The sequence below is a fragment of the Hipposideros armiger genome, unplaced genomic scaffold, assembly GCF_001890085.2.
Source record: "Hipposideros armiger isolate ML-2016 unplaced genomic scaffold, ASM189008v1 scaffold_600, whole genome shotgun sequence".
Lineage (NCBI taxonomy): Eukaryota > Metazoa > Chordata > Mammalia > Chiroptera > Hipposideridae > Hipposideros > Hipposideros armiger.
Window position 1 is genome coordinate 220,901 of NW_017731950.1, and position 12,223 is coordinate 233,123.

At 44.3% G+C, this 12,223-nt stretch overlaps 1 protein-coding gene across 2 annotated transcripts in view; it reads right to left on the minus strand.

The window, feature by feature from the left end:
• The window catches only part of SLC2A12 (solute carrier family 2 member 12), a 69,434-nt gene that overhangs the window by 25,687 nt on the left and 31,524 nt on the right, over nt 1–12,223 (minus strand). For both annotated transcript variants that reach the window (XM_019624698.1, XM_019624697.1), the window contains exon 3: nt 3,438–3,560. In XM_019624698.1, coding sequence (XP_019480243.1) covers nt 3,438–3,560 — 123 coding nt within the window. The remainder of the gene's footprint in view (nt 1–3,437; nt 3,561–12,223) is intronic.

Here is a 12,223-nt window from a genome sequence, read left to right on the forward strand (position 1 = left end):
GCTTCTACTTCTTTTTTGATCAAATGGAAAGAATTCAAGAATTGACACTTTGGTTTATCTAATAGATGAAGTAACTGGATGTTGCAACAATTGACAGATGTTTCGACCAGGATAGTTCAACCTCCTAATATGGAGCTTATCAAGTCACAAATCAGGAGAATATTATTTTAACACTGATTTCAGAAACATAAAATCCTGGTATTCAGATCCAAAGAGTGAAATAACAATCAAAATGGCACTTGCAGCAAGATAGAACTTACTGAAAAGGTACGAGTCTTTCCATGGCCGACTTAGGAGCAAGACAGTGCCCGAATCTTGTAGGCCTCCATGTGCCCTGGAAATGGGCTGCAGATGCCCAGAGCAGAAGGACTGGAGAAGCTCTGTTTTAGTTCGTAAGGAGCACAGATGTGTAAACCGTCACCTGAGGATTTATTATGTTGATATTTATAATGACAAGTGTAAGTTTTCTTAAAATCACTGATTTTTTTTTCTAATGAGATGGCCTAATTTCTCCCCCAAGGAAAATCACATTATTGTCACTTGCCACAGTAAAGAAGTGGTGGCTCTCTCTGACTCTCCTCATGATCCCCTACCTACTCTGATGATAGACCCACAGGAGATGCTTTGTGCTATTTGCTTGTGAGGCATCCACAGAGTATTCAGAGACATAGTGAACTACAGTGAGTGCAGCCATTGCAGTTGAGCATGTCCTGAAGCAGTTCTCCTTGACCTTTATTATGCTACCTTTAACCCCATCACCCCAGGACTATCTCAGCAATATGTGCCTCTGTAAATGTCAGCATCTGCCCACGTCTAAAAGGTCTTCTCTATGCTTCAGGGATTGAGGAAATTCTGAATTTGCTGGAAGGTTACTGTCCACAGATACTGGAAGTCATATTTCACATGATATTAAATCACCAGGCTGCTGGTCAGAACTTGCCTGATCCAGAGGAAATAGGCAGACAGGGCTTATAGCAGCACAGAGTATCCTAAAAGACCATGAAGGACAAATACATTGAAGTGGCTCTGTGTGCAGTAGAGACAGACTCAGTTTAATCGGGGCAGTCAATGAAGATGACTAAGCCCTACCACATGTGAGCTGCCATATTTATCTCCTCCCTCCTCCATAGTTCTGCCACTGCCACAGTTTTTCCTACTGAGGGTGTCATTTCACTCCCTGTGCTTTCAGATTTAAACCCTGCAGCTCTCCAGGCACACATTCCATTTGGTTTGAGCTCTTCCTGAACAACTTGGCATGCTAGCCCCAGGTTTCAAAGACTCATAGAGATCTTGAAACCTTTAACAAAACTCCTAGCATCTTTGGAGGAACTTCTGCACTCAGCCTGCAGGGTTTTCAACAATTTGATTTGCCAAGAAGCCAGTGCTTTGTAGGAGTGAAGCTGAATCTTATGGCCTTTATTATCTTTGCAAGCAGTATGCAGCACACCTAGCTCTCTCATTGCAAAGGGCTATTTAAAATGTGGATTTAAAAGGGAATATGCCCATTTCCTTTCAACCAGATGTTTAAATTCTGGCCTCATAAATTCTCTAAATGGGAAAATTATGTTCTTTAAAAAATATAGTTCACCATAGGCCACCATCTCCAACATCAGCAATGATGTGGTAGCTTTAATTTATTTTTATTTTTTGTATTCTCCCTTCCCTCTGTCTCTCTGAGTTTTCTTCACTCCTGGCCTTTTCAAAGAAATACTTTACACCAGGCAGGCACCATCTTTTCTGTGTTGGGCTTTCTCCTACATGGCTAAATCTGAATCTGAATTGGTCTGGTGAGTTCCACTAGGACTCCCCCCTGCCCCCGCCCTCCCATACACACACTAACCCAACTCCCCCAAAACAAGATGCACTTTTTTAATGAGAAGCCAACCCTGCCTGCATTGCACTTTTTCTTGGAAAACAATTAGGAGTCTGTGGGCCCAAGGCAGGCAACGACTGGCCTAGGTATGCTCTAAGACTTTTGCTGAGTAGCTTCAGGCTCAGCACTGGCACCAAACCAGAATCTACATTAACCTGGTGACCACAACTCTTCCCCCTCTAGTGAACCCCTGACCCTGCCTCAGCCNCTCTCTCTCTCTCTCTCTCTCTCTCTCTCTCTCTCTCTCTCTCTCTCTCTCTTTCCCCCTCCCCCCACCATGGAAGGACACAGCAAGAAGGTGGCCATCTACACACCAGGAGGCAGAACCTTGGACTTTATAGCCTCCAGACTGTCCGAAATAAATGTTTGTTGTCTAAACCACCCAGCCTTTGGTAATCTGTTATAGCAGCCAGAAACAACTAAGACAGGTACATATCCAAGATAATTGAATCCTGAAATAATGGTAGAAAAATGTTTCCAGGAAACTGTTCATTAATGGTATTTATCATTGTTAAGTCTTAAAAAGCAGGGTCAGGGTTCAGGAAGAAGTCAGAGAGATCTGAGGCTAATGGTGTTGTAGTGTTTACTCTATCTGCCTGTGGAGAAATCCCTTATGGGGAAATCGGCCTCTAAATTCCCTTATGGGGAAACCTGCTTACTCCGAGTGCCAGAGGAAGGGCCAGCTTCTGGTCATCCATGTTTTGGACCACGTGACCCAATCTTGCCACTGCTGATGAGACCACAACAAACACCTATGACTTGGCACAGCAAAAGGTAGAATCAATCGGATTCCCACTCTCACTCTGGAATTTCAGTGAATCAATATCTAGAGACTGATCTGACTTAGAAGTAGCAAAAGACTGAAAGATGAGGAAGAACTATTGGAGGAGAGGTCATATCAGCCATGTGTAAGTTCAGTTACTAATAAACGCAGATTGAGCAAGCCAAACCTGCTGGTTGTTGAACAGAAAGAAGAAGACACAAGACGTAGAGCTCAGTACATTCAACTATAACCTCCTGGAAGACAGGGACATTATCTGTCTTGTTCATTACTGTTTCCCAAGCATTTAGCATAGTCCTTGGTTATTAAAAAATTAGTCACTCCATACATATCACTTGAATGAATATGAGTAGTTAATGAATTAACAGTAGATCACTAACGCATCCCTAAAATAACTTTCTTTCCAGAAACATTGTCCAGTTTCTGGTATCAGAAACCTACATTTGTCTGTGACATTCTTTACCCTTTAGCACAGCCCATGTCCTCTTTTATTCTTAACCTCCAGCATGTCCCTTTATTTGAGCACATTTGTTTGGTTCTTGATCCTTGTTAACAAAAGTTTTAATACTAACTCTGTGAGAGAAAGAGAGAGAGGGAGGAGGGAGGGAGGGAGGGAGAGAGGGAGAGAGAGAGAGAGAGAGAGAGAGAGAGNTGCAGTTATAGAGTAGCAACGAAAATAATTTTATGGTCGGGGGTCACTACAACACGAGGAACTGTATTAAGGGGTCCCAGCATTAGGAAGGTTGAGAACCGCTGCACTAGAGGAACAGGATGCGTCCTTACCAGTCACGGTCAAAAACGTCAGAGAGATGAGGAGGTTGATGCCCCAGTTCATGCTCGAAGTTAAAGCCATGGCTCGTCCTCTGATTCCACCAGGGAAAATCTCGCTGAGCAGCAGCCAGGGCACTGGAAGAAAAGGCAGAGAGAGCAGAGAACAGCAGAATTATCAGAAAGCCATTGAATCTGAAGGTCCAGTCCACGGATCTCTGCCCTCGTCCTGCACGATGTGTGGTTGGAGAGCAGGGCCATGTGCTTTCCCCTCACCTCCAGTCAAGTGAGAAAGGGTTCAGGGGAAACACAGGGAGCCTGACCATGGTCCCCAGGCATAGGGGGAGGGACTTAGAGTGCTGATATGGGACCCAGGCCTGACAAATGCCAACGTGAGGGGCAGTGGCTGGGGCAGGGTCAGCTCGCTGCTCTGCCTGCTACACCTCCGGGCCTTTTCATGTAATCTCCTTTGCCCCTGACCTTGGAGAAGCCCAACATCATAGCCACTGAGTGGGGAGGAAGTAAAGCTAGGAGGGCGGGTGGGAGGAAGGAGGCAGCTGTTCTCACTTCTCCTACTTAGCCCTCATGGCCTGGGGCAAGCTGGATGGAGAGACACTCTGAATTAAATAGAGCTCCAAGATTTGATTATTATACCCGACTAAACATTTGAATTTCTGAAAAGAGACTACTCTTGGCACGAAAACTGATCAGAGGACTTTTTATTATCTGAGAGTGACAGGGAACCTTATAGGACCTGCCTGGTGGGATTAGAAAGGGCAGTAGAGGAGTAAATTAATTTGTCTCCTGCTCACAGCCTATCAAACTGAGTTTGCCTAATAAAGCAGCTGTGAGTTCTTACAATGGACTGAGCACTTTACAAACCTCATCTCATCTGATCTTCACAAAATCTTACAAGACAGGAACTATTACTATCCCTCTTTTATAGAAGAGGAAACTGAGGCTTAAAGGATTTCATAATTTGTCAAGTTCACAGGACTCATAAGAGGCAGAAGTGGCATTGAGCCCTGGCGGTCAGTCTCCGGAATTCATGCTTTTTAATCACGGTGCTCTCTTGGTGGTGGCTCAATAAATATTTGTTAATGAATAATTAAATGTGGAGGACAAGCACCTTTGGTTCTGAGGAAAGAAGGGTGTAGGAGCTGCCCCAGCCCTAGCTCTGCTGTCAAAGTCACCTTGTGTCGGAAAGCCAGCATTTCAATACAGGTCAGCTGCATCGTCCTCGCCCAGAGGAGGAAGTCAGAGGAAGAAGCAAGAAGCCAAGAAGGGCCCCACTAGCCAGCAACCACTTGGACCTCCTGTGCCAGAACCGAGCAGTCAGCTGTGCCTCTACCTTACCAACGCCTCTGATGACACAAGAAAACAACTGCTTGTAACTTTGCTGTTTGAAAGAAAAATAAATTATAGGAGAGGGCTGGAAACACAAGGATTTTCAGCTAACCTTGTCTTGAGCTTGGCAAGACTGGGACCTGGCTCTGAATAGAAAGATAGCTGTATAATTCTGTGAAGCCTTTGTAATGACCTGTTCTTGGGCAAATACAACATAAAATTGTGTACATCTTGAAGCTAAACAACCTGTGCCACAAACCAATTCCCCTGTGTACCTTCCTGCCATGAATATTTAACATGGGTCAGGGTGGAGCAGACAGTCCCTTCTGTAGCCTTTGAAGGAGGTGGAAGGGACACCCTTCCATTTTCATTTAGTAAAAGAATTAGCACAGGTTTCCTTCATCTACTTCCATCCCCACCTCACCACCTCTGAAATATCCTTCTTCCCCTCCCCACCTTTCATCATGATGGCCTCTAGGAATTACTTGGTGGGGGTTTAGGGAAATCATTGCTGGGGTCATCAGAGCCATGTTGGACACAGATGAGAATGAGCCGATCCTCATGCTGTTACTGAAAGTGATGGGTCTCGCCAACCAAAAGATAGGACAGTTGCACAAAGTACTAGTTTTAAATGCTCAGTCTAAGCTGTCCCAGGTTTGCCTAAAAGCACCAAAGATCCACACTGAAAGCCTGTCCTAGGCATGCATTCAATGCATTCAATGAAGCTGAGCCAAGTTCTTGGGCAGTTCAGCCAGTCCATGAGCAATGAACCGAATACTGAAAGAGACACTTCCCTCACTGTCTGATGGAAATTTGTCAGGCAAACCTTGAATCTGACATTTCAAAAGATAATGTTGTTTTTGTTTTTTTTTTAAGATTTTTATTGGGGAATTGGGGGAGGGGAACAGTGTTGGAGACTTGGGGAAAGGGAACAGACAAGTTGCTGTCCTTTTGTTCTTCAGTCTAGTCGTGGAGGACGCTGCTACACTGGCCCATGTTGGTATTATGATCATTGCGCTCTTCCCGCCTGAGGCAGATAGGTCGCTGGCCACTGGATGGCTGCTCATGGAGGCGCTTGGCAGCTCACACTGGCTGCTGGCCACTCACACTGGCTGCTGGCTACATACGGTAGCCCATGGCAACCCACTGCAGCAGGGGCTGCAGCCTACGCCATCGCCGGCAACTCGCGGCAGCCCAGCTCCAGGTTGAGCTGTTGTTCAGCATCTTAGCTGTGGAGGGCAGTGTTCACTGGCCCTCATATGTAGGATCCGAACCGGGGCCCTCTGGCGTCTCAAGCCAGTTCTTAACCATCGCGCCACTCGGCCGGCCCGCAGCTTCTTGAGGCTCAAGTTTGCATTTCATTCATGTTTGTATTTCCAGCCCCTTACACATTTTCCGGCACATATTTTGGAGGTGTTTTATAAATGCCTTTGGAATAAATGAGTTCAAGTGTTTAATTTCCTGGTGAACTAAATGGCCATAAATACAGAGTTCAGGAAATCTAGAGTAAGAGGTGATTAGCGTGTTTCCTAGACCATCTGTCCCTAATATCCATTGTTTCTACTTGGCTATGAAGGCTTGTTTTTTTGGGGGAGGTTAGCTTGTGTAAAGTTAAAAGAATAAAAGAAAACCTCTTAGGTTATTCTGTACCCCTCTGTTTAGTGGCTAAAAGTCAGTGCAGTTTTAAAAAGATGACATTCTTATTATTGAGTAAGGATTAACGCAGTAATGGGTTATTCCAGCGGTACTGCATTGTAATGACTGGCAGCTGTTTCTGCCCTGCTCCCTTGCAGTCTACTTGATGCATCAACCAGAGTGATCCTTTGAAAACGTTTTCAGAGCATGACATTCTCTGCTCAAAATCTCACTGAATTCAAGTAAAGGTCCTCACAGTGCCGTGTATATTGGGCATCATCGCCACGCTGTGCCCTTTCACATCTGTGACGTCGGCCAGTGCTGTCCCCTGGCTAATTCTCTGCCAGCGTGTGCCAGCCTCCNAAACTAGCTTCTCCATTCATCTCATGACTGCTACTTATTACTATCGAAGTTCTACTTCAATCCTCAAGCTGTCCATCCTGGATTCTGAATTCCAATTCAGTGGGGAAAGCTAGTTCCTAATGCTCCTAAGATTACAGGGCTGTGACACCTTAAGACCTTGTAGGGGTTCAGAATGAGCCACCCAACAATATGCCTTAGTGGTATGCAGATTATTTTGAGCTAAAGGCAACCAAGACCATGCGGGCTTAAGAGAAACTTCTGCCCCCACCCCTTAACTATCTAGAAGAATTTAAATTAGGGACTTGGCCCATGATAAGAGTTATCACTAGCAATCACTTTTTACCTACCTGTATGGCAGGGCAAACTAATAAGTGCTGAACATGTGCTCTCCTGGCAATTGCCGTCTGAAGCCTCAAGGTACCTTACCTCATTCTTAGCTTAGAATGTCACGTATGCCTCAATTTTCCCTTTCTGTCTTTGGCTCTCTCATGTATGTGGTGTTTTCATACATATGTATGTAATTATATTTGGATATTTTTCTCTTGCTAACCTGTCCCATGTTTATTTGATTATTAGACCAGCAGAAAGAGGAAAGTGTTTTTCTTTCCCTCAACTTTCATCACAGGTAGGTTTTCTGGTGCTATTTTACCACATAAAAACAATGAAGAAAGACATAAAGAGTGGGCTTTTCCTGTGTCGATTTTTTGGTTGATGATGATAGAAGCAAGAGGTTATCTTATGGATGCCAGAAAGTAGATAACGTTTTCAAAAAATCTGGCATTGAACAGGAAGAAAGAGGATGTGGCAAAAAGGTGAGGTTTATCTTTGCCTAAACACAGATGGGAGAGTTTGGGGTAGCTGGATGGACAAAGGAGAAGCAGCCAGTGCTAGAGGAGAGAGTAAGGTGAGGAATCATAATTAGTGCCTTTTCAAAAAACACCCAGCCCTGAAATCAGCCTGCCCTTAACGTTCCTGATAAAGTTAGCTTTGCCAGCCATTTTGCTTGTTGCCTTTGCTTCATAGGAGCCTTTCCTTGACGTCCCTGTGGTCCCCAAAAGGGTCATAGGGAATTCTCAAGTTTTTGTGGACATCACAGAAATGACAACTATCTGGAAATTGGTGACCGGTCCCCTCAGCATGCTGGGTCAGCATGTTGGGTCATGCCTACACTCTGTGTTGCTGATTTGCTAGAATACCAGCAGTGTTCTTTTTGAAGCAATGATGATTCTTTAATAAGGTAATGAAGTAAAGCTCTTTCTATCAAAGATGTGATCACAACCACAAGGCTTTATGTAAAGGAGAGTGCCAAGACCCTCAGCAAAGGGCACAGAGGACAGACAGCCCCCACAGGCCATGAGATGGCAGCCAATACAATAGCTTCATTGTCTGCCCAGCTCACGGTGACTGAGATGAAACCACACAACTAAATGACCTGCAATGAAACACTCAATTTTCCCACAATATTTGCATTTCTTCCTGCTTTCTTTTTTCCTTTCTTCCCATATGCCTATCATAGCATAGGTACATAATGGACACACAACAAACACTTGCTGGCTGACTAAATCTTACAACAGAATGAAAAGCGCGCATACCCAGGTTTGGTTTGGTTTGGGCAGGCGGCCAGGTAATTATACAACTTGACCAACTGAATGCTTCACAATGTTAGAAGACCTCCTATTTCTTGTGTTGCTTGAGAAAAACTTGCAGTGGCCCCCAAATGTCCTTGCAGCTGTGGTCTCCCCTTTTCAGCTTCATCTTCCTGAATATCAACCCATCTTTCAAGAGCTATCACAAGAGCCACCTCCTCTGTGTGGACCACCCTGCTCTGCCTTATTCTGCTGCTCTACCCCCAGCCCCTTTGTGCTTCTGCTGTGTACAGAATGTGTGTCCTTGGGGCACCTGTCACATGTTAAGGTATTCATTTACTTACTTGTTTGCCTTCCCCTATTAGACTGAAAGCTCCTTGAGGCCAAAATCTCTGCTTCACTTATATCTGTATTCTCACTTCTAGTCTTTGGCACAAGATAAATACTCAATAAGTCTTTGTTGGGTGAATGAATAAAAGAATGAATGATAACAGCAGTCCAGAATGCCAACCCTTGGTCCTCTTGTTCCCAGTTTTGTCAGCAGGCTAGTGTTAATATCTAGTATTATGTAATGGTTAGCATATAGAGCTTTATATTTACATAAGTGCTTAGCATTTGAACAGTATACTGTTAGCATTTCTACAAAGCCTTCAGCATTATTGTTAGCCAGTTAAAGCGGAAACCATTGCATAGACCTTAGAGTGTTTCATTGTCACTCGTATATTTGTATTTCATTACTTGTCTGCTAAAGGCACGGACATGTTCTCTAGTCAATCAGACCCAGCATTTAATGGCCCCTTTTCAGGGGATCAGATTTTCAGATCCCACTGAAGTCTCTAGGTACCAGTTCTTTGGCACACCCAGACTACCTGTGTTTCTGGAACATGCTGTGCACTTTCCCAGACTTGGGCTTCTCTTCATGCTGTTCCCCCTCATGGCATGTCCTTACCTAACTTCAGTCTAAGGAAACTCATTTTATCAAATATCCCCTCCTTTATAAAACCTTTACAGGAACCCTTTCTTTCGTTAGCATTAATCTCACTTCCCTCTCTTGCCTTTGCATCCACGGCTTTATAGCACTCTGGATTTATTTAGTTATGTCTGTCTCTGCCTTAGATTGGAGTACTGTGAAAACAGGAGTGTCTGTATCAGGAGAACCCACACAGAGCCCACACAGTGATACAAGAGCTCAGGAGAGACCATTGGATGCCACAACCTCCCAGAGGGCACATCCCATGAGGAGTGAGGTGCGGTGTTCCCAATAACTGTGAAAGGTCCCAGATACTGCCTCTTGTACCTGAACCATGTGTGGGTCTGTCTCTGTGGTGGTAAATGCTGGGCACGAGCCAGAGCCTTTTTCCAACCACTATTCACCCCCCTCCCTGTACATCAATCCACTCTTTAGCCTATAATGAAAGTTAGACCAACAGAAAATTTGGCCTCTCGCTATACCTACTATTGTTTGACCTTTTGCAAACAAAAAGATAGGAACTTTGCTTTCTTTCTTGTTTCTCCAATCCTAGTTTTGATTAGTAGTACTTTCATAGACACTTTTCTGAAACCAGCTTCTCCAAATTCTATTGGCTAGGGAAGTATAAAGAGGGGACATTGTTTAAATTTGAATATTAGCTCTTCTCTGCATCTTGCTTTGTTTTTATCTATCTTTTTCTGCCTGATTACATGTCTGACTTTTTTTTTTTTAAGATTTTTATTGGGGAATTTGGGGGATGGGAACAATCCTGGGGAATTGGGGGAAGGGGAACAGACAAGTTGCTGTTGTTTTGTTCTTCAGTCTAGTTGTAGAGGACGTTGCTTCACTGGCCCAAGTTGGCACCATCATTGCGCTCTTCCAGGGTGAGGCAGATCAGTCGCCGGCTTCTGGATGGCCGCTCACTGCTGCTGCTGGCCGCTCACGCTGGCTGNTTTGCTGAGTAGCTTCAGGCTCAGCACTGGCACCAAACCAGAATCTACATTAACCTGGTGACCACAACTCTTCCCCCTCTAGTGAACCCCTGACCCTGCCTCAGCCAACTTGTGTACCACATGAGGTTTTTTCACTGGCTGAACCTTAAGTGAGCCAGCAGGTGGCAGCAGGCCTCAGGGTGTCCTGGCTGTTTGCAGAGCTACCCTAGGCCTGGTACTGGTAGTAACCATCTTCAGTTCATAGTGTGGCCTCTCCCATGCACCTCCAGATTTAGCACAGGCAGTGAACAACTGTGGATTACTTTGTAGCCTCTACCAGGTAGTCCCTGGCTGATCACAGGCAGTGGCTGACCTGGGCCTGCACCAGAGCCCCTCCCAAGAGGACCCAAAACCAACATATTTGGAAGATGGCTTCAGACCACAGCAGAGCACCACCCAATTAGCCCCACAAGTGGCACACACAAAGGGCAATCTCAACAGGCATGAGAGCCCACTGGAGCAAATCCCATTCTGTAGGGTAAACCCCCTACGTAGCAACCCATAAGGTGTGGACATGGTCAAACCCTAAGCCAATTAGCCTGAGAGTCAATCCCACCCACTGATATGCCAATAGCAAATCAAGGCTCAACTATAACAGGAGGGCACACATAACCCTCACAAGGGACACTCCTAATCTACCCAGCTCAGGTGACCAGGGAGACTGTGCTAGGTAGGGTTCCATGAGGCGCCTACTACATAAGGCCACCTGGCCAAGACTGGGAGATATAGCATATCTACAAAATACATAGAAACAAACACAGAGAGGCAGCCAAAATGAGGAAACAAAGAAATATGTTCCAAATGAAAGAACAGGAAACAAACCTAGAAAAAGAACTAAATAAAATGGAGGCAAGCAAACTACCAGAGACAGGCTTCAAAACAATGATTATAAGGATGCTCAAAGATCTTAGTGAGAACTTCAGTGAAGAGATTGCAGGCACAAAGAAGGACATAGAAACCATAAAAAAACAGAAGTGAAGAATACAATAACTGAAATGAAGAATGCATTAGCAGGAATCACCAGCAGGCTAAATGAAGCAGAAGACTGAATCAGCAATTTGGAAGACAAAGTAGCAGAAAACACCTAATCAGAATAGTAAAAGAAAAAAATAATCCAAAACAATGAAGATAGTTTAAAAGACCTCTGTGACAACATCAAACATAACATTCACATCATAGGGGTACCAGAAGGAGAGGAAAGAAAGCGAGGAATTGAAAATCTATTTGAAGAAATAATGTCTGAAAACTTTCCTAACTTGGCTAAGGAAAAAGATATACAAGCCAGGAAGTGCAGAGAGTCTTCAAAAAAATGAACCTAAACAGGCTCACACCGACACAGTACAATTAAAATGCAAAGGTTAAAGACGAAGAGAATCCTAAAAGCAGCATGAGAAAGGCAACTAGTAACTTATAAGGGAGTTTCCATAAGATTGTCAGATGATTTCTCAACAGAAACTTTGCAGACCAGAAAGTATTGACTTGAAATATTCATGGAATTGACACAAAAAGCATTCTTTTTAGGATATTTGTAGTGAGAGACAATTTTCCATGGGTCTCTTGCATTTCTGCATGTCTAATGAGCAAAGGCACTGACTCTCTTTGTTCCAGGCTGTCTTTCCAAGGATGTCTGTTATACAAACATCCTTGGAAGATAGAGATAGTGTCTCATCTGGAGCAAAAGTGTGTTCACTATCCAGTAAATTAAAGATAAAGTCTCCCTTCAGGGAAGAAATCAGCCTGGCTTAGTCTATTATAAAAGATTTAGGTTCCCTAAGTTTGGGGTTCCTCTTCTCTAAAATAACCCATTATGTGTGTAGGTATCATCTGGCTTTCTTCATGTTGCCCTATGAGTTTTGGGGCTTGGGGAACTGGTGCAAATGCTGATATTCTGGCTATTGCTATTGCTAG